This window comes from Stigmatopora argus, chromosome 18 (genome assembly GCF_051989625.1).
Source record: "Stigmatopora argus isolate UIUO_Sarg chromosome 18, RoL_Sarg_1.0, whole genome shotgun sequence".
Classification (NCBI taxonomy): domain Eukaryota; kingdom Metazoa; phylum Chordata; class Actinopteri; order Syngnathiformes; family Syngnathidae; genus Stigmatopora; species Stigmatopora argus.
Window position 1 is genome coordinate 12,971,181 of NC_135404.1, and position 24,183 is coordinate 12,995,363.

The 24,183-nt window shown below is 53.8% G+C and overlaps 6 protein-coding genes across 13 annotated transcripts; 3 read left to right on the top strand and 3 right to left on the bottom strand.

The window, feature by feature from the left end:
- Positions 1-216: 216 nt before the first annotated feature.
- plaub (plasminogen activator, urokinase b) lies at positions 217-6,724 on the bottom strand. Of its 3 annotated transcripts, none has more exons than XM_077626185.1 (13): positions 6,590-6,724; positions 3,416-3,543; positions 2,934-3,052; positions 2,790-2,856; positions 2,588-2,689; positions 2,336-2,492; positions 2,090-2,181; positions 1,957-2,010; positions 1,817-1,870; positions 1,418-1,754; positions 1,145-1,293; positions 781-1,082; positions 217-632 (listed from the first exon to the last, which is right to left on the bottom strand). In XM_077626185.1, exons 3-13 carry the CDS (start codon positions 3,000-3,002, stop codon positions 474-476), a joined length of 1,542 nt encoding a protein of 513 aa, XP_077482311.1. In that variant the 5' UTR covers positions 3,003-3,052; positions 3,416-3,543; positions 6,590-6,724; the 3' UTR covers positions 217-473. The 3 variants fall into 3 exon arrangements, with proteins under 3 accessions (XP_077482311.1, XP_077482312.1, XP_077482310.1); XM_077626186.1 differs by having other exon boundaries at positions 2,336-2,489; positions 6,590-6,723; XM_077626184.1 differs by lacking the exon at positions 6,590-6,724 and adding an exon at positions 3,768-4,323 and having other exon boundaries at positions 2,588-2,856; positions 3,416-3,598.
- hid1b (HID1 domain containing b) lies at positions 3,839-8,674 on the top strand. Of its 3 annotated transcripts, XM_077626183.1 has the most exons (18): positions 3,839-3,971; positions 4,377-4,526; positions 4,586-4,753; positions 4,821-4,949; positions 5,583-5,683; positions 5,767-5,877; positions 5,981-6,173; positions 6,376-6,432; positions 6,527-6,667; positions 6,734-6,824; positions 6,888-7,039; positions 7,104-7,185; positions 7,374-7,538; positions 7,607-7,893; positions 7,989-8,066; positions 8,173-8,264; positions 8,339-8,497; positions 8,566-8,674. In XM_077626183.1, exons 1-18 carry the CDS (start codon positions 3,906-3,908, stop codon positions 8,627-8,629), a joined length of 2,286 nt encoding a protein of 761 aa, XP_077482309.1. In that variant the 5' UTR covers positions 3,839-3,905; the 3' UTR covers positions 8,630-8,674. The 3 variants fall into 3 exon arrangements, 2 of the variants coding, with proteins under 2 accessions (XP_077482309.1, XP_077482308.1); XM_077626182.1 differs by having other exon boundaries at positions 6,527-6,824; XR_013306181.1 differs by lacking the exon at positions 8,566-8,674 and having other exon boundaries at positions 6,527-6,824; positions 7,989-8,070; positions 8,114-8,264; positions 8,339-8,404.
- LOC144092994 (uncharacterized) lies at positions 6,916-11,872 on the bottom strand. 2 transcript variants are annotated; one of them, XM_077626215.1, is made up of 8 exons: positions 11,492-11,872; positions 11,224-11,292; positions 10,063-10,462; positions 8,965-9,226; positions 8,493-8,891; positions 7,385-8,420; positions 7,028-7,170; positions 6,916-6,928 (listed from the first exon to the last, which is right to left on the bottom strand). In XM_077626215.1, the coding sequence occupies exons 1-4, from the start codon at positions 11,505-11,507 to the stop codon at positions 9,103-9,105; spliced, it is 609 nt and encodes a 202-aa protein (XP_077482341.1). In that variant the 5' UTR covers positions 11,508-11,872; the 3' UTR covers positions 6,916-6,928; positions 7,028-7,170; positions 7,385-8,420; positions 8,493-8,891; positions 8,965-9,102. The 2 variants fall into 2 exon arrangements, with proteins under 2 accessions (XP_077482341.1, XP_077482340.1); XM_077626214.1 differs by having other exon boundaries at positions 8,493-9,226.
- Positions 8,809-9,912, top strand: LOC144092992 (uncharacterized). The gene is made up of 3 exons (XM_077626213.1): positions 8,809-8,956; positions 9,024-9,133; positions 9,422-9,912. Exons 1-3 carry the CDS (start codon positions 8,831-8,833, stop codon positions 9,846-9,848), a joined length of 663 nt encoding a protein of 220 aa, XP_077482339.1. The 5' UTR covers positions 8,809-8,830; the 3' UTR covers positions 9,849-9,912.
- Positions 11,754-14,908, top strand: LOC144092983 (monocarboxylate transporter 4-like). 2 transcript variants are annotated; one of them, XM_077626193.1, is made up of 6 exons: positions 11,754-11,919; positions 12,942-13,186; positions 13,270-13,413; positions 13,485-14,086; positions 14,265-14,445; positions 14,516-14,908. In XM_077626193.1, exons 2-6 carry the CDS (start codon positions 12,964-12,966, stop codon positions 14,767-14,769), a joined length of 1,404 nt encoding a protein of 467 aa, XP_077482319.1. In that variant the 5' UTR covers positions 11,754-11,919; positions 12,942-12,963; the 3' UTR covers positions 14,770-14,908. The 2 variants fall into 2 exon arrangements, with proteins under 2 accessions (XP_077482319.1, XP_077482320.1); XM_077626194.1 differs by having other exon boundaries at positions 12,945-13,186.
- Positions 14,909-15,385: 477 nt separating this feature from the next.
- csnk1db (casein kinase 1, delta b) lies at positions 15,386-22,561 on the bottom strand. Of its 2 annotated transcripts, XM_077626200.1 has the most exons (10): positions 22,075-22,561; positions 20,891-21,001; positions 20,608-20,756; positions 19,870-20,098; positions 19,570-19,740; positions 19,339-19,487; positions 19,064-19,223; positions 18,854-18,987; positions 18,187-18,257; positions 15,386-16,945 (listed from the first exon to the last, which is right to left on the bottom strand). In XM_077626200.1, exons 1-9 carry the CDS (start codon positions 22,148-22,150, stop codon positions 18,225-18,227), a joined length of 1,212 nt encoding a protein of 403 aa, XP_077482326.1. In that variant the 5' UTR covers positions 22,151-22,561; the 3' UTR covers positions 15,386-16,945; positions 18,187-18,224. The 2 variants fall into 2 exon arrangements, with proteins under 2 accessions (XP_077482326.1, XP_077482325.1); XM_077626199.1 differs by lacking the exon at positions 18,187-18,257 and having other exon boundaries at positions 22,075-22,560.
- Between the last annotated feature and the right edge of the window lie 1,622 nt (positions 22,562-24,183).

Here is a 24,183-nt window from a genome sequence, read left to right on the forward strand (position 1 = left end):
CCGAAGGCGGTGCTCCACAACCCGCGACTTCCTTTTTCTTTTACTTCTACTTTTCAACTTTTTGGACTTTCCGGATTGACATCGTCGATAAGGTACGTCGAATCTATCGGAACGAAAAGAACGGCCTCTTTTTCTGTAACCGAGCCCATGCAGGCTCCCCGCGAACGAACCACATCACCACCAGGTGGCTGAAAAAAGAACATTCAATCACACATGTGACATCATCCTTTTTTTATTCACATGAGAAATGTCCAAAATGACTTTCATCTTATAAAAAGTCAATGCAAAAAAAAAAGTCCCTCCTCAAGGCACTTGGACACCTTATGCTCATTTAGCATGGGGAGCGACACGGGCTTTGCCGTCTTGCTCAAGGAGACTCGGACCAGGTCATCGGGGCCAAAAATCCAAGCCGAAAGGACCACTCTTCCACCGAGCCGTCCCGACTCAAAGCGTCGCCAAAGTAAAGACGAGGGTCAGATCGGGGCGTAGCGGCGGATCCACGGCACGTAGTTCCTGACTTTGGCGTAGACGCCGGGGCGCCGCTGGCGGGCGCAGCCTTCGCCCCAGCTGATGACGCCCGTCAACACGAAACGCCCGTCCACTTGGCACACCAGCGGGCCGCCCGAGTCGCCCTGGACGTGAAAACCACCGCAAATGTGCTCGATGCATTTTCATATCATATTTTTCAGGTTGGAATGCAAAACGTCACGTGGAAACGTGAAACAGACAAGGCTCAGACGCGTCACGTCGGTCGGGGCCGAGCGGGCGGGCGCCACCTACCTCGCATGCGTCCTGCGTCCAGTCGGGGAGGCCGGCGCACAGCATGTTGTCGCTGATCTTGTGGCCGTAGTAATCGCTCCGCCGGCACACGGCGTCGGCCAGCACTTTCACGTGCGCTCGGCGCAGCCGCTGCGATTGGTACCACAAGCCCTGCTCCTCCTTGCCGAAGCCGGCGATCTCGCACGGCGAGCCCGGCGCGATGTCCGGGAACTCCGGGGATTCCGGGGGCAGGCACGCCCGCCGCGCGCCGGCGCTCTCCCGGGCGCAGCGACCGTTCGCTCGCGACTTGAGTTTCAGCAGCGCTGCGAGGACGCGCGTTCCGTTATCAAGGACGACCGCACGATAGTCACCCCGCCACTCGTACCGACGTCGTTGTCGTAATTCCCCTGGTCGTTGTTGAAGTCGGGGTGCCGGATGATTTGTTCCACGCCGAACGTTTGCTCCAGGGCGTCCGTCCGGTTGAGGGCGCTCTTGCCCAGCGCCACCAGGAAGCGCCGCTCCGCACCCACGGATCTACGGGAGAGGAAGCCGTACCGCTCTCCAATACTTAAAAAGGACTCGTCGCTCGATAGCGGGGAGTACCGAGAAACACACGAGGCGTCGTGTCGCGGGTGGGATATCGGTGGAGCCCAAGTACCTGTCGGGGAAGCAGTGGGCGGCGCTGAGGACCCAGCACCCGGAGATCAAGGTGCCCCCGCAGCGGAAGACTCTTTCCTTGGACCTGGCGCGCCACAAGATGGCCGCCATCCACGGGTGCGACTCCGCCGGCGTCGCCGAGCCGCCGACGATGCGCATCTGCTTCCGCCGTGACCGGCGCCCGCACGTGGCCCACGCTGGCGGGAAAAGGGGAACGTGCGTCGGCACGCCGCCGCCAGAAATGAGGAGGCGGACCTTACCCGGTCTGGCGGTGCGTGGCGGTCGCTCGGTCGCCGCCGTCGTCACCGCCGTCGTCACCGCCGTCGTCACCGCTCCGGCTACCGGGCGTGATTATTTCAATGAGCAGGACACGCGCGAGCAATAAAGAGGCGGAGCTCACCCGCCGGTGTGGTCTGCGACGGTTGACGGGTCACCGCCCACGTGATCGGTCGGACTGCGAGAGCGCAAACTCGCTTTCACCCAAAAAGTCGCAGAATATTCCGACCACACAAAAACGTAGAGGGGGTGGGCGGAGCTTACCCGGTGGGCTAATCCGCGGGGCCACGGTGGAGCGCGGCGAAGCCAAAAGTCGGACTACGAGAGCACCATAGGTTTGCACTCTAAATAGTCCGCAATGTCAAAGGCAGAATGAAAATAAAAAGGCGGGATTTACCGTCGTCGCATCGGGGAACGTCGCAATATTCCCAAAGCAGCCGCTGTTTTTTCCACACTTGACACCAGGGACGACGCTTGAAGCCTACATTCCTGAAAATAGGCAACAAATATATTTGATGACACAACGTGGCGACCCGTCTACGGGAGACACACGATTGGACGCCACGCGCGGGTCTCCACGATAGAGTTGGAAGTTAGTGCGTGCTTGTAATAACGGCGAGAGAACGGAGGCGCTCGCTCGGACCTGCAGTAGTTGTGTCGGCCGCCGTCCACGTCGGAGCTCAGGTAGCGTGGCCCGGTGCGCTCGTCCCATCGGAGGCACGGGCGCCCGCTCTCCGACACGGACGCCAAGCCGCGGTAGTAAACTCCGACGCCCTCGTAGCAGTCGGCGCCGACGGCTGCTGAGAAACTTGACAAGTCAAGCCTCCTATGGATCCATTCATCTACCTAGCGCCTAGCTCTCCCCATCCGAGTGAACGGAGCAAAAGAAACTCACGTGTTTGGCACAAAGTTCCTTCAAAAGTGTCCGGGCACAAGCAAAACAAGTGTCGCCCCGTCGTCAGGCTGGGGACGGACGTTCCTCCGTTCTGGCAAATCGCTGGCGGAGGCGGATGGCGGAGAGCTCGGCTTAAACGGAGACGGGCGCGGGCCCGCCCGCCTCGCTCGTGGCTCCCCCGACGCGTCGCGACTTGACTCACCCGAGCTCCACCACGAGGACCGGATCGTCTGCCGCCGCCCTCTTCCGGGCTCCCGGCTGCGTCGGTTCTGGAAAAACAAACACCCTTTGCTTGGCTTTGGCGGGAAGGGGAGACGGTCGGTGGACGCCAGCGGGGGTCTCTTACGCCAGCGCCGACGACCGCTGAGCACCAAAACGCCGAGGCGAGTAGGAACCAGGCCATGGCGCTGCGCATGGCGCTGCACGTACACGCCAAGTGTGAGGCGAGGGGTGCCTCCCAGGAAGCTGGAACGCAGGAACACGCACGTGCGCACAGACACACACGCACACACATACACACACACATAAACACACGCACGCGCACACACATACATATACATACATACAGGTCATTAAAGAACAATCACTTCCATGCACGTACAAACACAAGGAGATGCCCAATTGAACACTGACATACGTGCACAAATAAATATCAATGATCATGACTGTACACAAACATAGTGATATGAGACGCACTCATTCGTTAACATCTATGTTCATAAACTAGTAGCTACACGCTCTCATCAACACGTTCATGTTTATGGAGGGTGGTGGACATGCACACGTGTGGTGTCACTGCATATTAAAAAAACAAACCCTAAAGCTAACCTCCAATGGGCTAGTGGAGTCATGGGAGGCCTGCAGCAGAGGGTTAGAATGAGAAGAACGCTTGGAAGTAGTCACGTCGGAAACTTTTCCATCCCGGAGATCCTGCCGATCCCGTGAGTTCCTGTTGACTGATGCCTTCGAAGACCCTCGGAAGCGAGAGCTTTCGAGATGACGCCACGTTACCTGCATTCAAATGGGATCTCTCTCTGAGGACGTTTTAACAACGCCGACATTGTTGAACTGAATAACTTAGTATAGTGGTGAACGAGTGAGGACAGCGACGCCTTGCAACCAATCAGCTGCGGTGATGAGGTAAAGTAACTACGTTCGAGGGGGTCCCTGAACGCCTCACCCTCATCAGCGGACCTGCTGCTGTCAGTCAGTCGAGCCTGCGGCTCTTGGAAAGGGAGCCGAGCAGAGCCGAGTCCAGCCGAGCCCAGCCGAGCCCAGCCGAGCCCAGCCGAGCCCAGCCGAACCAAACCGAACCGAGATGGGAAGCAGCGACAGCAAAGTTCACTTCAGAAAGGCTGTCGTTCAGCTCGCCAGCACCACTCAGGTCAGACAACCACCTCACCGGGACAGCCCTCTCGCCAACAGATGTCACTTTTTTTCTCGGAAAATATGACAGGTTTGAGGCTATCGGCTTCATGTTTGACTTTTGTCTGCTTCCCCCCAAAAGTTTTGTTCTCTCAAAGTCACACTTTTCGTGACGTCTGTGTACTTTTGGCCTTGTGGCACCGATAGCCTTTCTTGTCTACCGACTGATAGGCAGAACCAATGTTCGTTGGCTTGGAAACGCCATCTTTTCAAAAGTAGATTTGGCACTGCATCGTTATTTTGCCACCAAACGTATAACACGGGATTTAAGACTGTTGTGTGGCAGGTGTCGGTCAGTCCTGAGATTTTTGGGGGGGGGGGAAACGTTACATGCCCCGCATTGGGGAAACTTTGCCCCGTGCAGGCCGTGGAAGCGTGGGATGACGTCTTCTGGGAGCAGTTCTGGGCCCGCCCGTCCACCTCCATCCAGGACGTCTTCGCCTTGGTTCCGGCGGCCGAGGTCCGAGCGCTGAGGGAGGAGTCCCCGTCCAACCTGGCGACCTTGTGCTACAAGGTGGGTGGGCCCGCCGCCACGGCCGGCGTGACCTCGCCGACCGACTCCCTGGCCTCCAGGCCGTGGAAAGGTTGTCCCGCGCGGCCGACGTCGGTTGCCCGTCAGAGCGGGAGCGCGCCGCCGCCCTGAACTGCGCCCGTCTGCTGACCCGCCTTTTGCCGTTCATCTACGAGGACGCCGACTGGAGAGGATTCTTCTGGGCCGGCCCGCTTGCCGCGCTCAAGCAGGTCGGGTGGGCGCCAAATCGCCGTCCGGCCGGCGTTCGCACCCGCGTCGACTTTTGGCCGTCCGCAGCATTGCCCCGACGACGATGGCGACGACTGGGACGGCGGTCGCCCCCTGGCCGAGTCGCTCCTCCTCGCCGTCGCCGATCTCCTCTTCTGTCCCCATCTGACCGTCCGGGGCCACGGAGACGGCGTGCGGGTGAGTCTTCAACGGTGGCCGTACGTCTTGATTCACGTGGGACGGTCCTTCCTTTAAAAAGATATTGGAGTCCTGGAAGGACAGGTTATATTTGTTTTCCCTTCTTGAATTGTGTTCACAAGTGCAGCAAAAGTTCAGCAACGTTAAATACAAACACAAAGTGTTTTGGAGCTGACGCTATTTGCGCTCAACTCAACTTTCCTCCTAAACGGCGTTTAGGTGGAATTGACTCCTGGAAATTCCTCCGGAAGCTGCACATGCTAGGCTGGCCGTAGCCTCGGACAGAAAATTGGAGTTTTTGTAGGTTCCGCGGCTAAAGCTAACCCGAGGCGGGTTGTCTGCTCAAACGGACCGTGTTTGATTAGCGGGCGGAGCAACTCGACAACCTGAATAAACACGGCAGGCGCCCACGAGGGGGAGGCAAACCCCCCTGGCCTGCCTTAGATAAGGCTAAAAAATGTGTGACTTTAGAAAATGACTAGTACTAGGTACATAAGAATGGTCATTCCCATTCGACGCAAAGCATTTCACTTCTTTCCGAGTATTTCAGTTGAACTATCTAAACTAAACATTGTTAATGGACACAAGTGAAAATGCTAGCATCTAAGAAGGCGCACTCTCCGTCCGGTCCAGGAAGCCGGCGCCGAGGCCGTCGACAGTTGCGAGTTGATCTGGGAGGCGGGCGTGGGTTTCGCCCCATCGCCTGTGCTCAACTCAAGCCACGATAGCAACAGGTGAGGCGGCGGCGGTGGCATCGCCTGCCTATGGCGCCATTTTTCGCGCCCTTGACTTGTGACTGACTTTTTGTCGCGTGGAGGACGGAGCTCCTCAAACTGCTGCTGACGTGCTTCTCCGAGGTTCTTTACCTGTCGCCCGCCCAGAGCCAGGGCAACCCATGGGTGCTCTTCTTTTGCTCCGCCGCCAACAGGTAACGAAAGCTAAGCCTACTCATTTCCGAACGCGCCTGGGCTTGGAGTCGTTGGCGGGAGCGTCCGGCGAGCCGCGGGCAGTCAATTGCGGGGTGCGCGCAGACACGCCCTCCCCTTGTTCACCTCTCTGCTGAACGTGGTCTGCGCCTACGATCCCTGGGGGCGGGGCTTCCCGTACGGCCACCTGCTCTTCTGGGACCGGCGCCGCGTCCTGGTGGAACAAGCGCTTCAGGTGCTGGTGGTGGCCCTGGAGCGCCCAGGCCCCCCCGAAGTCGAGCCGGAACCCGACGCAGACGTGAGGACCACTCGCCGCCCGTACCGGCCGGGAATGGCTCACTCGCTCGCTACGCAGTAGTCGACACGGTGGCACCGTTAACCTTGGTTAAGCACGGTGGCGCCTAAAATCTCAATGGAGAGCGAGAGAGCGATTCCTTAAGTTTCTCGAACTTGGTAGCCGGAAGCCAACACGGCTTTTGACGGCCTTTGCTTCCGCGCAGTCGGGCCAAGCCCACAACCAGTTTGTCGACTTCCTGTCCCGGATCCACCGAGAAGAGGTGAGGAGGCGCGAGACCACGGCGATGGCCACGGCGATTGCGATGGCCACGGCAATGGCCACGTGCCCTTTTCTTCCCTCCCTGTACTTTTTAGGATTTGAGCTTCATCCTGAAAGGCGTGAGCCGTCTCCTCAACAACCCTCTGGCGCAGACGTACCTGCCAAACTCCAGCCAGAAGATCGGCTTCCACCGAGAGCTCCTGGTCCTCTTCTGGAAGATCTGCCACTTCAACAAGGTAAGAAGAAGCCGCGGCGACATCCGTCCAGCCCAGCTTGGCGGGAACTCCGACACGCCTCTCCAGAAGTTCCTCTTCCTGGTGCTGAAGAGCAGCCACGTTCTGGACATTCTGGTGCCCGTCCTCTTCTTCCTCGACGAGGCCCGATCCGACCCGGGTGAGTTTTCAGCCGACGCGACGCGGGCTCGCCGGAACTTGACGACCGGCGTGCGTCCCGTAGCCGACGTGGGTCTGGTGCACACGGGCGTGGCCATCCTGCTCCTGCTGAGCGGCGAGAGGAATTTTGGCGTGCGACTCAACAAACCTTTCACGCTGCGCGTCCCCATGGACGTCCCCGTCTTCAACGGGACGCACGCCGACCTGCTGGTGGTGGTAACGAGCCGGCGGGAGAGAGGGAGCGTCGGGCGCCGGCCCAGCGTTCCTGATGCCTCCGCAGATCTTCCACAGGATGATGACCGGCGGTGGACACGGACGACTGCGGCCGCTCTTCGACTGCCTGCTCACTGTCGTCGTAAACGGTTAGCGTTTGCCGTTTGTCTGCGTCAGGGCTGCCCAACCCGGGTCCCGGAGGACCCCTCCCGGTCTGCCATTCAGTTTGATATAGGCGTGGTAGAGGAGCCAGATATGGAAGCTAGACTGGAGGACGGGGGCGCTCCGGGACCCGAGTCCAGGTCCGTGTTGACGAGAGCCCCGCCTTTGTTACTAGTGTCCCCGTACCTGAAGAGTTTGTCCATGGTGTCGGCCGACAAGCTGCTGCACCTTCTGGAGGTTTTCTCCCAACCCCGGTTCCTGTTCTCGGCCCCCAATAACCACCAACTGGTCTTCTTCCTGCTGGAAGCCTTCAACAACATCGTCCAGTACCAGTTTGACGGTGAGGACGACCCCGGCCCGGTCCTCGCCGTCGGCAGGTAACGAAGCCTTGCGTGCCGTCCCCGGCAGGTAACAGCAACCTGGTCTACTCCTTGATCCGGCGAAGGCAACTGTTCTATCAGTTGGCCAACACGCAAACCGACGCGGCATCCATCGGCGAGGCGCTTTTACGCAGGAAGAAGAAGAAGAGGAGAGAGGGCGAGCCGGCTCCGACCGGCCCCCCTTCGGGCATCCCCGATGTCACCGAGAAAGGGCAAACGGGTCAGGATGTCGGGGACCCTCCGCGGACCCCGGACGAGGGCCCTGGCGTGGGTGGAGTCATTGACAGCGAGTCCAGCTGGGAGCGTTGCCGCCAGGTACGCACCTTTTTTCCGACTCCGAGGCTTTTGTCCAATTTTGAGGCAAACAACTTGAATGACGTGGCCATCTTAACGCAAGCAATGGCTTTCAGGACACTCGGCCGGAGAGCGAAGGCGGCGCCCGCCTTTCAGGAGACTCTTCGGCGCCTTGGACCGCCACACCTGACTGGGTCGGTCCCCGTTGATTTCACGACCTCGCCGGTTGACATTGGGCCCCGTCCCCTTTGAAACGGTCCCCGTTCACTCGCCGTCTGTCTGGCGGTGTGGGGCTTGCAGGCGCTGTGTTGGAAGTCCAAACTCCCCCTGCAGACCATCATGCGACTCCTGCAGGTTCTCGTCCCTCAAGTGGAAAAGATTTGCATCGACAAGTAAGTGTGCGCTCTTTGCGTCCATCCGTGGCGAGACGAGCGACGATGGCGTTTTTTTTCCGCCCGGCGCTCAGGGCTCTGACGGACGAGCGGGAGATCCTGAAGTTCCTCCAGCACGGCACTTTGGTGGGCCTCCTGCCGGTGCCGCATCCCATCCTGATCCGCAAATCGCAAGTCAACGCCGCCACCACCTCGTGGTTCCGCACCTACGCGTGGGGCGTGGTCTACCTGCGGTGAGTGCTCGGACACCCGCGTGACCGCCGCCGGCGGCCCGCCTCACGTGCTTTCCCGCTCGCCGCAGGAACCTGGATCCGCCCATCTGGTACGACACCGACATTCGACTCTTTGAGATTCAGAAGATGTAAAGCAGCGATTTTTTTTTGCTCAATAAAATACATGGATGAAATGAATGGAGTCTTCAGTTATTGCGACGATGCCCAGCAGAGGGCGACGTCGTTGGCGACACGCAGACCAGGGCGTCGCGTCGGCGGTTGGACAGCGGTAGCGGGCGACCGGTCGGGGAGGTGGCGGGCTTGGACGGGAGCGGCCGAGGCGTGTCTTGTGGAATGCCGCCCGCCCGGAATGTCGTTCGTCCGTTTGTCCTCCGCTTTGTCAGTGTCTTTCCCACTTTGCCACGCAGTCACGTCGAGAGCGGACTCAAATCGTCGTTCCTGCGCGTCGCCCTAATCAAAGTGAGTACTTGATGGCGGTGAGTATGACGATGATGATGTTGATGTTGATGACAGAAGTCGATTTCAGGCCAGCATGCCCGAGACCGCCGAGTCGCACGCCTTCCACTTGACCACCAACCGCAACTGCACCATCGAGGTCGTCAACCTCACCTCGGCCTTCTGCCTCCACAACCCCAAGTAGGCGCGCCGTCGCCAACACGCCAGCTTCTTCTGTCTTCTTCTTCTGGGTGGTGGGAGCAAAGGTCCTCTTGAAAATAGTCCACGTGAATGCTAAAAAAAAAAAGACAAAAAAAAAAAAACGTCACTTGCGCGACCTGTTTAAAGATCACAGGCTCGATCGAATACTAGAGCCACTTGAAAATGGCGCACTGGGGTTCTGAGCGCACTAGCCGACCGCATCAGATACACTTGTAAGCTTAGCAGTGTGAGCGGAGAATGAATTTTGCTGGCGTTTTGGGTCGTCAGGGTTCACATGGAGAGCGGGTTCCCCTACAGCCCCCCGCAGCCCACGGTGCGCCTGGGCCGCGGCGAGGTGTGCTCCTTCACCAAGGACGACAACACGGCCTCGGGCGCGGTGGGCCTGCTGACCTACGAGCTCTTCCACATGAGCAAGAAGCAGTGCAGCGAGATGTTGGCCGTCATGTTCTCCGTGCCCTTCGACTACACCTTCTACAAGAACTGGGTGGGGGTGGGCATCTTCCCCAAGTCGCGCGAAACCGACGAGAAGCTCTACAAGGAGATGTACAACTCCAAGGACCAGGGAGACTTTGTGCGCCACAAGGCCGACGGCTCCGGCGTGGAGTACCGCGGGCGCGAGCTGGAAGTGGCCGCCTGCATGTCCAACGAGGGCCACGCCATCATCAAGCTGGAGATCCACGACAAGTCGGCCTAAAGGCCGCCGTGGCGCTTCTGGCGCTCCCTCCCTGTCGATCATTAAAGTGGAGCTTGACAAAAGACGGGTTCGCCTCTGTTTTTTTTAACGTGGCCTCAAACTCGATATACCGGTTGGCTCGCTCCACGTTGACTCAGGATGAAATTGAAAATAAAACGTATCGAAAAGGACCTGGCTTACAGACGGTGGCCGGCCGGAGAGTGCAATTACATACGGTGGCCACATGGCAGGTCTGGCCGAGTGGAGCGGGCGCGCCCGTCTCCTTTCGGGCGCCACCGCTGTCGCCGCCGTCGCCGCTGTCGCCGGCCCAAAAGGAAAAGGAGAAAAGGTCGGGCATCGTTTGGCGCACGACGTTGCGTGATCCACGTTGGCGTCGCCGACTCCAAGTCCTGCGTGACATTTGAAAACAATGGCCTCCCGTTCGCTAAAAGAGAGCTGGCGAAGAGGGCGCAACGCTTTTGGCAGCGAATGAGGGATGCTTGGCGAGAGGTCGGGTTGCGGGGGAGGCCGGCCGGCCGGCCAACTTAGCGGCAGGCAAACTTCACCTTGCTCTCCGTCCGTCCGTCCGTCCGTCCGTCCGTCCGTCCGTCCGTCCGTCCTTCCTCCTCTTTCTCCTTTTGAACAAAAAAAAAACGAAGGAAAAGGGCAATATCTGGGAAACCTAGAAGGGGAAGGCAAAATATCCTTAAGCTAGGGTACAAATGGTCTGACGTTAACTGAAAGTGAGCAGGCCTTTCCAAGGGTTACTCACTTTGTTTTTGAAGTAACCAACTAACACAAATGCCATTCCTGGACAATTCTGAATAAAATGTTGTATAAGAGTTTTGGCTCCTCTAACAATATCAGTAAACACACATCACTTAAAATATCATGGGACAAACAACATGGCGCGCGTGGGGTTCTCGTTTAAGACCGTCTGAGCCGTTGGATTGGCTTGAAATAAGTCAGCAGTCTGACAGCGGCCATTTTGCCCTCTTCATGGGTTCTTTTTTGGGCCAGGCTGTCACACATTCATTTATCGAAGGATTTCTTCAGCTCTGCCGACGTGACCGAAGCGACCGTGACATCATGGCCTTTGAGCGTTATTTGATAAGGTTCCCCTTGGGTGCCAAAGGGGCCGCGAGAGCGGTGCAGCTGGCAGACCGAGCCAGCGAGCCCAAAGGCCATTTGCAGTGCACGCCGTTAAAAGGCCACGGAGCAAGAATGGACGTGCGGCAACTGAAGGCCACGCCGACAAAATATACCCATGGTGGGCTCTGACGTAACGGAATTGGCGTACGGCTTTTAAGGGGCTTTCGGGAGAAAGCAAGCTATGAGGCCCAGTTGAAAAAACACACACAAGAATTTGGTTTTGTTTGCCTTGGCTTAGTCCTACCTGAAAATGCAGCAGGTTCCATTGTATGAAGTTGCAGCAGGCGCCTTTCGCAAGTGTTCAACAAATTCTCTGGTGAAACAAAGATAGCAAAAGAGAAAGAGAGAGAGAGAGAGAGAGAGAGAGAGAGAGGGAGAGATTGGCTCTTTGTCAGATGATTAAAATCCAAAAGGTCAAACTACCGTAGGACTTCATTTCACCCTCAGCCCAGATATATTGGAAGATTGAAAGGAAATCCGACTAGCTGCTAGGCTAGGGCGTTTGACGGTACCTGGGTGGGTTTCCATGGTAACCGCACGTCGCCAACTCTTCCCCAGCTACGCGAGCACAGCCATCGATGGTTCCTAGAGCCTCTTCAATTTAACGCTTTTAATCCAAACTGCAACTTGAATAACGCCCATATGGCTCAACATTGTATTTATAAAAAAAGGCTTTTAGTAGGGTTAAAAAGGGAGATCATTTGTAAAATGCCTTTCGTTCGTTCCTGTCATGATAAAAAAAAGAAAAGGGGGAGGGTCTTTTGGAATGATGTAAGTGCCGAGGTTGTCCCAGCCCGGCCGGTCCGGACTGCCCAGCCTCGCTCTTTATAAAACCAGTGACGACAGTACCTTCACGTGGTCTGGACTCAAGCGGCTCTCCGGCGACCGAGACGAGAAGAATCAGGAGGGAACGGGACGTGACGGGACGGCATCTCCACAGGTAAGTGGCCCAAGGCATGTCATCCCCATTTTAATATTCCCCGACGAATGAATAGGTTTTATTTTGTTTGCTAATAGAAGCAACAGGTAGGTAGCAAAGGAAAAAAAAAAAGATGATGACGAGAAGGGCGATTCAAAAGCGGGGCGAAGGAATATTTGCAAGCAGCAGTCACGCACGCCAAGGTGGTGAAAAACAAAGACATTTAGATCGGTTCAAATGACAGTGGCGTGACGGACGGCAATTTGACACCTGAAATGAGCGCCGGGGCATCGAATGACGTCAAAGTGGACACGATGGATTCCGCGAGGAGACGCCGCGGTCCTCACGTACGCCAGCCGGCCAGCCAACCAGCATCCGCGTGACGTCACGCTCACGGAGACACGGGACTTTCCCAGAATAGAAGGATGCTTTTGCAAAATATTAGAATCAAATACACTGTTTGAAACAAACAAACAAACAAACAAACAAAAAAACAACAACAAAGCTAATGTCGTTTATTTTCCAACAAGACAATATGACGGTCCGCGCGTGACAAGCTTGCTTGGCTAAGAAAGTGAAACCATCCCACAAAGCACGTACGCACTACACACAGCATGTACCTACCTATTCGCTCCCCTTTTAGTGGAGTGCTAAGGATGAGAATGTTCCGTATGATAGCCACTCTGTGTGTGTCTGTGTATGTGCGCGCGTGTGTTTGTGTCTCTGTGTGTGCGTGTGTAAGCATGTTTGTCTAGGGAACCAGGGTGGCTCTTAAATTAGTCGTGGTGTTGATATTTCTTTGGCTCTGGTTGGAAAGGCGCAGTCACTCTGTGGTGACTGATGTTTTAGGGGGCTAAAAATTGCCATTTACTCACTCACTCACTCACGCCAAGGGACCGAACGGCCACACGCCGTGGACTCCAACGTTCAATTTGCGGGCCACGCCAACGGCGGGCGGAGGTCCCGGCCTCGGCGTCGGGGAAGGGGAAGGACCGCCGAGGTCCCGGCCTCGCCGTTTGAAAGGAAGCCCGCGTCCGTTGCAGCAGCCGGTGACTGGGCCAAAAGATGGGGGGAGCGGTGGCGGACGAGGGACCCGGCGGGGTCAAGGCCCCCGACGGCGGCTGGGGCTGGGCCGTCCTGCTGGGCTGCTTCGTCATCACGGGCTTCTCCTACGCCTTCCCCAAGGCCGTCAGCGTCTTCTTCAAGGAGCTGATCAAAGAATTCCACGTGGGCTACAGTGACACGGCCTGGATATCCTCCATATTGCTGGCCATGCTCTACGGCACAGGTGAGCCGGTGAGCCGGTCGGCCGTCTCCGTCCGTCTCCGTCCGTCCCCTTCCGTCTTCATCTCCCCCGCCGCGTGCCTCCAGGTCCCCTGTGCAGCGTTCTGGTCAACCGGTTCGGCTGTCGACCGGTGATGATGGTGGGCGGGATCTTCGCCTCGCTGGGCATGGTTCTGGCTTCTTTCGCCACCACCATCGTGCACATCTACCTTTCCGTGGGCGTCGTCACGGGTGAGCAGCAGAGCGTTGGGCCCGAGCCGAGCCGAGTTGAGCCCCGCTAACCCTCCGTCGGTGTCTCCCAGGTCTGGGCCTGGCTTTGAACTTCCAGCCCTCCCTGATCATGCTCAACCGCTACTTCAGCGAGAAGCGACCCCTGGCCAACGGCCTGGCGGCCGCCGGCAGCCCCGTGGCCCTGTGCTGTCTGTCCCCGCTGGGACAAATCCTGCAGTACCGCTACGGCTGGAGGGGCGGCTTCCTCATCCTGGGGGGGTTGCTGCTCAACTGCTGCGCCTGCGGGGCCCTGATGAGGCCCCTGGCGCCGCCCCGGAAGCGCGGGGACGCCGGCCTCCCGGCGACGGAGACGGAGAAGAAAGCCCGGCCCGGGAGGAAGTTGCTGGACCTGAGCGTGTTCCGCGACAAGGGTTTCGTGGTCTACACGGTGGCGGCCTCCGTCATGGTGCTGGGCTTGTTCGTGCCGCCCGTCTTCGTGGTCAACTACGCCAAAGGCCTGGGCTACGAGGACACCCACTCGGCGCTCCTGCTCACCGTTTTGGGCTTCGTGGACATGTTCGCCCGTCCCCTGTGCGGCGTGGTGGCGGGGCTCAAGTGGGTCCGACCCAGGTGCGTCTACTTCTTCAGTTTCGCCATGATCTTCAACGGCGTCACCGATCTCGTCGGGTCTCAGGTAAAATGATATTTAAAAAAAAAAAAAATCCCGTTAGCCCGTAGCTCTTGTCCATACTGCTGCTGCTGCTGCGTTTTGGGGATAGCTTTCGACCGCGACCGATGACGGTATCGGCGCGATGCTCGTTCAAGTCCATTTTTTTAAGGCGCCGGTCATTTTTCCCCGTCTTGAAATTCAGGCCCACAATTACGGCGGTCTGGTGGTCTTCTGCATGTTCTTTGGCTTATCCTACGGCATGGTGGGAGCCCTGCAGTTTGAAGTCCTCATGGCTATCGTGGGCACCGACAAGTTCCCCAGCGCCATCGGCCTGGTCCTTTTGATGGAAGCCATAGCGGTACTGCTGGGTCCTCCCGGGGCAGGTAAAGTCAGAAGGCGGATCCCCGGCGCACGGCGTCCAAATTCACGTCCTCTCCCTTCCGCTCACCCCAGGTCGCCTGCTGGACGCCACTCACAATTACATGTACGTCTTCCTGCTGGCCGGCTGCGAGGTCGTCTTGTCGGCCGTCCTGATGGGCGCCGGGAACTTCCTGTGCATCGCAAAGAAACGGCGAGATCCGGACGACGCCGCGCTGGAAATGGCCGCGCCCGCCGCCGCCGAGGAAGAGCAGGAGAGCCTGGGGAAGCAGACGGAGGAGAAACGGGAAGAGGAGGGGAGGGAGAATACTGAAGAGGGATCCTCCTAACGATGGAAGACGACGTGGCGAGGAGGACCAAGAATAGTCATCCCGTTAGCGGTATAAACGGCTTCACTGTCATCGTGAATTGAAATCCTTCAGCTCGCTAGCGCCACCTGGGAACATTTCACGACGTGGGCATTTTTATCTGCCCAGACAAGTGTCCCTATAAAGGAGCCCTATGTCAACGTTGCACTCCAATGATTTTATTTCAATAGGCGTTCAAGAAACATGGATGTATTTTCATGCACTTTTCTCAATAGTCACATCATTCCCCTTTTAAAAAGTCCATTGCAAGCTAGCCCGGAAAAAGTGCTGTGTTTCTGTGCTTCTTGTTAAAAAAAAAGACTAAAAGGACGTGTAGTCCACATTGGCTTGGTTGGCTACCTTTTTGTCTTCTCGTGTCATCACCAATCTGATTTCTCCATATGACAATTATTGTTCTGGAACTATACAATAAATTGAATTGAATTGAATTGAATACTATGTCGTATTGAAAATAAACGTAGGTGTACATCTTTGTGGCATTCATCGTCTGCTAATTCCCCGTAAGTAAACGCCAGAAATGGTAGCGCAAAGGCCTCAGTTGACGAGCCGAGTTGGAGACACGGAAGGTACACCACCGTACAAGGAGTTATTTATTTACAATTTAAGTACACAAATACAAGTGGCAAATATAAATGTGAGAACAAATGTTGGCTATTTTCTCTAACTGGCTGACCAGAAAAGTGTCAAAATGCCACACTAGAGGGCAGCAAAAAGACTGACATTATAAGCAACGTCTTCGCCAAACGTCCGAGACAATCTAATCCAATTTTTTTGGGGGGTGGGGGGGGGGATAAAACTAAAAAACAAACCCCAAACCAATTCAGCGCAACAAGCATGCAAAAACAAAAGCTTTGCCCCTTACATGGCAAATTTCAAATGGAGGGAATTTGAGAGGAGAAAATCAAATCAAAATGCCCCACCTCTATCTTTAGGTATGAAAAACAACTGTCCACATTCAGTACACTGACCGTGAGGCCAAAAAGTGTGCGGGGATGGGATGGGATAGGATAGGATACACACGACGAGTACACACGACGCACAATTACGACCGCCCTCCCTCCCTCCTAAACCCGAGCTTGAAAAGAATGCCGAAACTTGTTCCTAAACTAGGAAGGAAAAGGAAGAAAAAAAAAACAAATCTATGTACACATCTACATTGCAAGTATTTCACAGTTTCAAACGTTACCAAGACAGAGCAAAATGTTTTATCTGTACACAGCCAATAGAAATTGGATCAAGTGTCGGGGTGGGGTGGGGGTGGGGGTGGTTTGGTGCTGCTGCTATTCTTGCCCACATTGGTGTTATTTCTTTTTTAAACGGCACTAAAAAAAAGGGGGAGGAGTCGGTGGACGACTAAAATGCGCCAACTTCAAAAGAAGCCTTTTGCGCGTGAAATACCAAAGCATGTTTGGTACATTCAAAGCATGAGCTTATTCATTTACACATACCCTGAAACTACAAATAAAAGTGATGCGCCGATAGCATTTTTTTGGGGGATGATCCAATGCATTTGAAGGCCCCTCCCCTTGGAATGGCCGGGAACTGGCCCAGCAATCCACCCGCTTGAAATTTACAGCAGAAGGACGACTGGACACCTGACAGGCGCTCCTTTTCTTACGGTGGCCATCTTGGCCAGGGCGACGGGTGGGGGGCAAAGCAAATCTCGTGGCGTGGGAACCTTTTTTTTTTTTTTTCCAGTCCTCGCCCGCAAGCGACGATGCACTTTAAGAGGCGTATCCACGATATCCTGGCAAAAGCGGACGTTTAAAAAAAAAGAAGAAAAAAAAGGAAAAGAGTCCCCGAGCACGGGACGCCCACAGGTTGAGGCTCGTCCGGCCGAGGGCAAAAAGACGTGAGTATGGAGAGCTGGAGAGAGCTGGCTGGTTAGGTAGGGTAGGCCAGAAAAGCGCTTCCAGTGAGAGCTGGTTGAAGTGTGGTGGCTGGATTCCCGCGGCAGCGGTCGCAGTCGGAATTCAGAGCGGCGGCGGTAGTACTGTACTATTGGCTTGCTTGCGTGCGTGCGTGTCTGTCAGTCTGTCTGTCTGTCTCTCGGAGGACCGGAGGACCGGAGGACCGTGACACCGGCTCACCGAGGAGCCAGAGGATGGAGACCGGCGGGCAGGGCGCTCGACACCATCTGGAGGGAATCGCAGACGCAGATACAGTCAGAAAGAAGGAAAAAAACAAAAAACAAAAACCCACCTACACCTGATATATGGATGTGGTGAAATATTGTGCTTCAATATGGTTGAACATTTTCCACTTGCTTCATTGACCGCGCTAGACGTCCAATTCTAAACTCCCAGATGTGAGGCTATGGATTCTTTTACAAATTAGAAATAGCTCCCTTTTCTCTCGAATAGTGGCGTCGCAGATAATAAGGTTTGTAGCCATCCAGTCATTACACAACACACAGCGTGTGCACGAATACGCCACGCCGCTGACGTTTGGTAAAGGCGGAGCTTAAGGACGTCGGAAACCTCGCTCCTATTAAAAATAGTGCTGCACCGATTGAATTTTTTGGGGGGCTTCCGATTCCAATTTCGCGCCGTTACCGCCTACCGGTGAGCAGCGAATTCCCATTCACGGCAGAAGCACCAAAAGACCTTTCGTCGAGAGCCGTCTCGGGCGCCGGACGATAGATCGCCGCGCCACGGATGACACTAGAATCGGTGCAACGCTACTTGGAACCGAGAGAGCGCTCCGTGTTGGAACAACTGGATGGTGCGCTTTCAGCCAGCCACAGCCATGCGCAAACTTCAAGCAAAGATGCTAATGTTTTAAAGTAGCTTCATCTCGTGCAAGTATCATTCATGGGGGAAAAATAATTCAAAAAATCAGAGGAGGTGCGTGCGGCCAGGTAAAAACAAGACGGGAAAGCCACACTGGAGGGGTTTTGCAGCCAGTGAGTGGTGTGCACGTGCCATCGCTGTGAGCTGGCAAGCAACAAGCCACAAAGACAAAGCTGCGGGAAAGGGCCTTTCTTTTTGGGTCCGAGGAGGCAATGAGGGGAGGGGGGCGTGTGGGGGAGATTAGGAGGTCTTAAACTAGGGCGCACACCGCCATGCATTATCCAGACCAGTTCTCGAGACCGCCACTTCAGATCAGACGCCCATTTACTGACTCCCTCGTCCACACTGGACGACAGGTTCCTCAGTTCATTGAGTCAACAGTAATAGTTTTTTAAACCCATCTGAATTTGTCTGCTCAGATACCTTTCAGACACTTGGATGGAAAAAATATATCTAAGAGGGAGGAGACCAAGTAGGGCAATCCATTTAAAAGCAGTACAGACTAGAACTGGAAGCTAGATCAATGCATTCCTTGTGCTTAGGGAGGGGGGGGGGGGGGTGGGGGGGAGGGGGGGGCGCGACTCACCCGGCGTTGCCACGGTCACACGAGCACGTGGCGAGCGTCTACTTGGCGTGATGTTCGTAGGGAATGCTATTCTGAGGTTGGGGGAAGGGAGACACAAGGCCCAAAATGTCAAGTCAGAAAGCTGCCGGTCGATGCAAGGTGGACGGGCGGACGGGCGTGCGGCACCGCAATAACGGGCTTGGACCCGGTCATGTTGGGACTGAGCTCAAATAGCATTTTTTGTGAAGCAGCAGCCGCAATGAAGAAATTTGGATTTCATTCACCGGCACGGCATGCATTTGTTTTGCCTTCTTCCTCGTTTTTTTTTAACGCCAGTCCACAGCAAGCGAAGCGCCACAGGGATGTCCCCAGGGCATTTTGGCACGCGGCGAGGGCCGATCCGATATCTCGGAAATGTTTCCAGGATGGGGAAACAAAAAAAAGCACACGCCAATGCCCGCTCCCCCAAATTTGAGCAAGGCCACAAAGGCATTGGCTCTTTATGTACAGGGCACGACGGAACCCGATCGTGGTTTCAGGGGACATCCCTCACGCCCGTCATTTGTTCCCCGGTGAGTTGTCAGACCGAGGCCAAAATGAATCCCTTGGTTTGTCTAGCCGAAAAGGCGGGAGCGTCGGCCTAAAAACACGCCACGTTGGTTCGAAAAGAGAAATGAAATGGGAGTACCTGCGAGGTGGACATGCGCGAGGTGTCCTGTCGTCCGGTCAGATCCGACGAGGAGACGTTGACCGGGGCGTCGCGGTGAAGGCGCATGCTGACCTTTCGCTCCCGCTCCATACCGGACGCTTGACGTGGGGAAGCTGGCGAGCACGGGAGACGACGCGTCAAAGTTGCCCGACCGACCGACCGACGGCCTCCGCCCAATAGACTACCAACCGGCGTGCGAGGTGGGCGTGAGGGGGGTGGGCGGGGCTCGACCCTGGGCTCCCCGAGGGCGTCCCGACGCGGCCGGCACTCCCCTGGCGGCCGGGTTCCTCAGCCTGTCCTCTCGGTCACGCCGCTCTCTTTCCGCTTCCTCCGCCGCACGGTTGGCTCCCTGTTGCGGGTGGTGACAAGGCCGTGAGCGTTTTCACGGGATGAGAGAATCGACACGATTCTCGCTCCCGATGATAGTGGGAGATTGACTCTACGGTCATAGAAGGGATACTCACAAACTTGAGCATATTCCAGTCGAACACGTAGTCGTAAGAGAATCCCTGCCTGTGGAAAAGGTTGCGGAAAAGCTGGCGCAGGTACGAGTAGTCGGGCTTGTCGTCGAAGCGCAGGGAACGGCAGAAATTCAGGTAGGTGGCAAATTCGGCTGCGGCGCAGACACACACAAGACGGACGTTACCGTCTGACTGGCTAGAAAAGGCTTTGGATTGGCCGGGTGCTTGACTCACATGGGTATCCTTTGCAGAGGATCTCAATGGGGGTGGACATTTTCTTCTCGCTAATGCGCTCGTACTTTTGCCTCTTGGTGGCGGCCTTGAGGCCTTGCCAAGGCAGAGAGCCCAAATTAAAATACATCAGGACGTAGCCCAAGGACTCCAAGTCGTCACGCCTGGACTGCTCTGTAGAGAAAATTCACAAAGGAAAAGAAAAATTAAAAAGGGCTGGAAATGTTCCACTTGCCGTTCCCGTCGGTCGGACGGACGGACCAACGAGTAGGAACACGTTGGCATCGGGGCGAGTGCGCCTACCGATTCCCAGGTGGGTGTTGATGGAGGCGTATCTGGCCGTGCCGGTCAGGTTCTTGTTCTCGCGGTAGGGGATGTGCTGGTGAGTGCGGGCGTCGCGGTATTTTTTGGCCAGGCCAAAGTCAATGATGTAGACCAGGTTGCCCTTTTTCCCCAGCCCCATCAGAAAGTTATCGGGCTTCACGTCTCTGTGGATGAAGTTCTTGGAGTGGATGTACTCGATGCGGCTGATCTGTGCAAAATGGAGGAGAAACAAGAAAGTGAGCATACGCTCGCGTGACAACCAAGTCGAGCCCAAGTCAAAGAGTTGGAGCTTTCTGCCCAAAACCAGCGCCCCCTGACGCCAATCCACTCATTGTACTTAGAGGACACTAAGGTTTGGTCGGCCTTTGCCGGTCGCCGGGAAAACCGCCACCCACTCGGCCCTCAAACTACCATCTCGCAGATCCATTTTTCGGACCCGTCCGTAGACATGTTCTCGTGGGCGCCGTACCGACACGAAAAACTGTTTAGCAGATAGAAATGCCACAGAGTGGGATTACGCAATAACTTTTTGGTTCCCCCCCCACTAAACTTGTCAGAGCACGGTCCACAGAAGAATTTGTTCAATTTGAAAGCCCCGCCTACAGCATTGTCTGTGGGGAGATGTGCCAAGGCAGACACGAAGGGCTCGTTCTAATGCAGATGGTTTACGGAATATCATCACTGAAAAAATGCTTTAGGACATATCCATGATCTCACCATTTGATCAGCGAGAAGGAGGACTGTTTTGAGGCTGAACTTGCGGGAGCAAAAATTGAAGAGATCCTCCAGGCTGGGTCCCAGCAGCTCCATCACCATTACATTATAGTCACCTTCTGCTCCGCACCATTTTATAGTTGGAATACCCACTACAAAAAGGATAAAGAAACACACATTTTTCATTCAGTGGAAATTCCAAAGACGGCTGAAGTGGCGAAGAGCAGACTGTCAATAGGCAAGGACAAAATAAAAAAATATAAATATAAAAAAAGTGTTAATTTACCTCCTCCCTGCATCATTTTGTAGATCTTGCTTTCAATGTGAAGCTGGGGGTGCTTGGTCTTCACACATTCCAATTTAATGGCAACCTCTTCGCCCACAGAAATGTCCGTGCCTAAAACAATAAACAATCGTAAACACAACGGTGAATGGAAAACATTTTCATCGACGTAAAAGAACAATTGCTGTAAATTGGACACATTGTCATTTTGTGCTGGAAAATGCTATTTAAAGTGGTAGTATGACCATGTGAAATATTACGACTAGTACAGCTAAAATACCCCGAACGTACTTTAGGAACGGCCTCAGTAAAAGTGAGCAAATAAATCGGGAGCTGCGTCAAAGCAGTATCCGATTCCAAACTACAGCTCATTTTAGCTGACGAAGCGATACGTAAAGTACGCCGTGGATAACTGAACTTAATTCTCATATGATTATGACTTTATTCTCGTAGTCACAATAGCCCCCCCTCCCATTATTTAGGCCCTAATACACCATCATACGGTTTCACTGAAATGATAGCTAGTAGAGGAGCGATTCCACACGACTATTTGGCTGTAAAATGATTTGAAAACGATCGAGTGATTCTCTCTCTCTCTCTCTCAGGGGAGAAAGATGAGACTTGAGTGTGGCCGGCCTTCATGGTGCTTGACGGGTTGGGTTAGGGTAGGTTGGTTTAGGTTAGGGGGGGTGTTGTATGTAGTATTGTGTAACTACGCCAACTGTTTGTCGAGCGACTCGCAAGAAAACGAGAAGCTTGTAGCAACGGGTAAACAACAGGAACTTAAGGGTGGGTCTTCTCGGCTCATCTTGACACAACCCACAAGTATGCATCATTGACAGGCCGTTTCATTTTACGTAATATATTCGAGCAAAGCGGGCTAAGAGATAGCATTTCCTCCCAAAAAGTGCCGTATATTCCGCTCATTGACATGACGATTCAACCCAATCGCCGTGTTTTCGACCACGTATCGACAACACATTAGCACATAATGGAGTCGAAGCAACTCCAATGGGATCATAAACAGAGGCTAGCGAAAAAGTGGCTGGTAGTAACACAAAGGTGAAGTCCGCTCCTAATGACGGAAACTCTCTGTACGTCTGCCAGAACGTGCTAGCTAGATAATAGCAGACGTCAATCAAATAGTTGAACATAGCAAACATCTAGTATACTATGTTTTTACTTACCTAAATAGATGTCACCAAACGAACCACTTCCGATTTTTCTGCCGAGTCTGTATCGGTTTCCGACTCTAAGTTCCATCTTGTCGCCGGCCAAATAAATTCAACGATTCTTGGTCTTCGATACACTTTAAGCTTCCACCTTTTCTTTATTTGACCACCTTGTTGAAGTGGTTGACCAGCTAGCAATTCTCAATTCTTTTCTCCCCGGAATCGGTTTCTTCTATACGATCCAAAATTCACCATCCCCTATTTGCTTGTCCGGAAAAAAATGACATACAATTTTGGTATCAATCAAAAGGGTAATAGATGTAGTTTATGCTCTCTATCTTTGAGATTTCATTTTTAGCCCCAAAAAGACAGGATTGAAACGGATTAAAAGCCTTGGCCGGTTCTCGTACGGCTCTGCTAAATCGTAATGCTAGTTCTTTTTTCTTTTTTTCACCGTCGTCGTGAGAATGGGTTGTTCACTTACGTCACTTCCCCTAGCAACTACCGGCAGATATTGAGAGCGCACAAATAAATATATGTGCCGGAGAACAATATTCATCACTTAGAAATTAGGACATTCTTCATCATGAATAACAGCATGCCAAACGCATTATACGTGTTTTAGTCATTTGTGTTGAAATTATTTTGGGGTACAATCAGAGAAAGTACATGCGTGGCGTCGCCCGTATATGTGCAAACAACTTATTATTCAAAGACGACTTTACTTGCAAGTCAAAGTAGTTGACCTTCCAATTAAGGCGCTCGGCCTTGCATGGGCAAAAGAACGGCGGCGTCACACGCCCATGTCGATTGTGCCCAAATCTGTGCCCCAGCCTCGGCTTGCTCTTTTCTGATTGGTTGAGTGTACGTCAGCTGGTGACGATTTTTGTTATTGGTTACACAGCGGCCAATCGGCACGACGATAGAGGCCTCTCACATGGCTAAACTGTTGTCCCTCAGATTGGATAACAGTCGCGCACGTGTACAACAGCATTCTGCATGTCGTCTTCGAGTTGCGTTCAAATCCCGTGGGATTAAAGACCGAAAACAAATTGATAGTTCATTTAGAAATCATTTAACTCAAGGAAAAATTAAGACTGGGACAAAAACTTTAGATGACTGGCAAACAGAGCGCTTTAAAGTTATTTAAACCAATGTGTGTGAGTTTACGTAGCAATGATTAATTATAATATAACAATTATACTTGATTTATAGCCAATATCTTTTACATTTACATCAGCCAAATTTTATTTCTAGATTATTTTTTTTCTGGTCATCCTACAACAACAAAACACAGTATGTTCTCTATGTAGTAGATGTTACTCCAAAATTAAATGAAACATACAGGCTAACTATATGTTGCTATTATGTTTAACCTAGCCTTCCCTGTGTAGCCCGTTTGTGCCTAGTATCTGTTTCTTTAAGATAACTGACTGTTAGCAGACGAAACCGTGCTTATCTAAAAGGAGTTGAGCCCTACTTTTGATACCACTAAGATGTTAAATTTGAAGCCTATTCATACGTCTCAGCTTTAAACCCATTATGTTATGTATGCGTAAAGTCGTCGAAATGTTCGAAACGAGAAAAGATGTCTGTCTTACGTATGCAAGTGTAACAACGTGATAAGAGGATTTTAAAACACTGTTCACATGAGTAAAATACGGCATCTATTGGCAGATCCGTGTAACAGCATGTGCAATTGCAGCAAGGGATTGTGGGAACGAATTCACCACTAGTCGGTGTGGATTCATTAAATTGGTAAACAGGTGTCTGTGGGGAAACTTTTATTGTTTTGAGACATAGGTTAACTTACTGGTTTTGTTAGAGTTGGGGTGTCGTTGAGTAATGTCAAAGCACTTTTTGGTGGGTATACCAAAGTGGGTGTACACTTCTTTGACAAAGTCGTTTGGCAGCGCTGGGGTCTAGATGCTAACGCATTGCTAATTGTTTTTTGTTTTTTTAGAGGTATCCGTTGATCACGTGACGCGTTTCCTCTTTCTCACCAAAATGTAAATGATGTGTTAGTTCATGTTTCCTACTAGTGTATTTTCGTTTTTCTTTAAAATGCGGCTTGAGTGGTTAGCACGTCGGGCTCACAGTTCTGGGGTCCTGGGTTCAAATCCA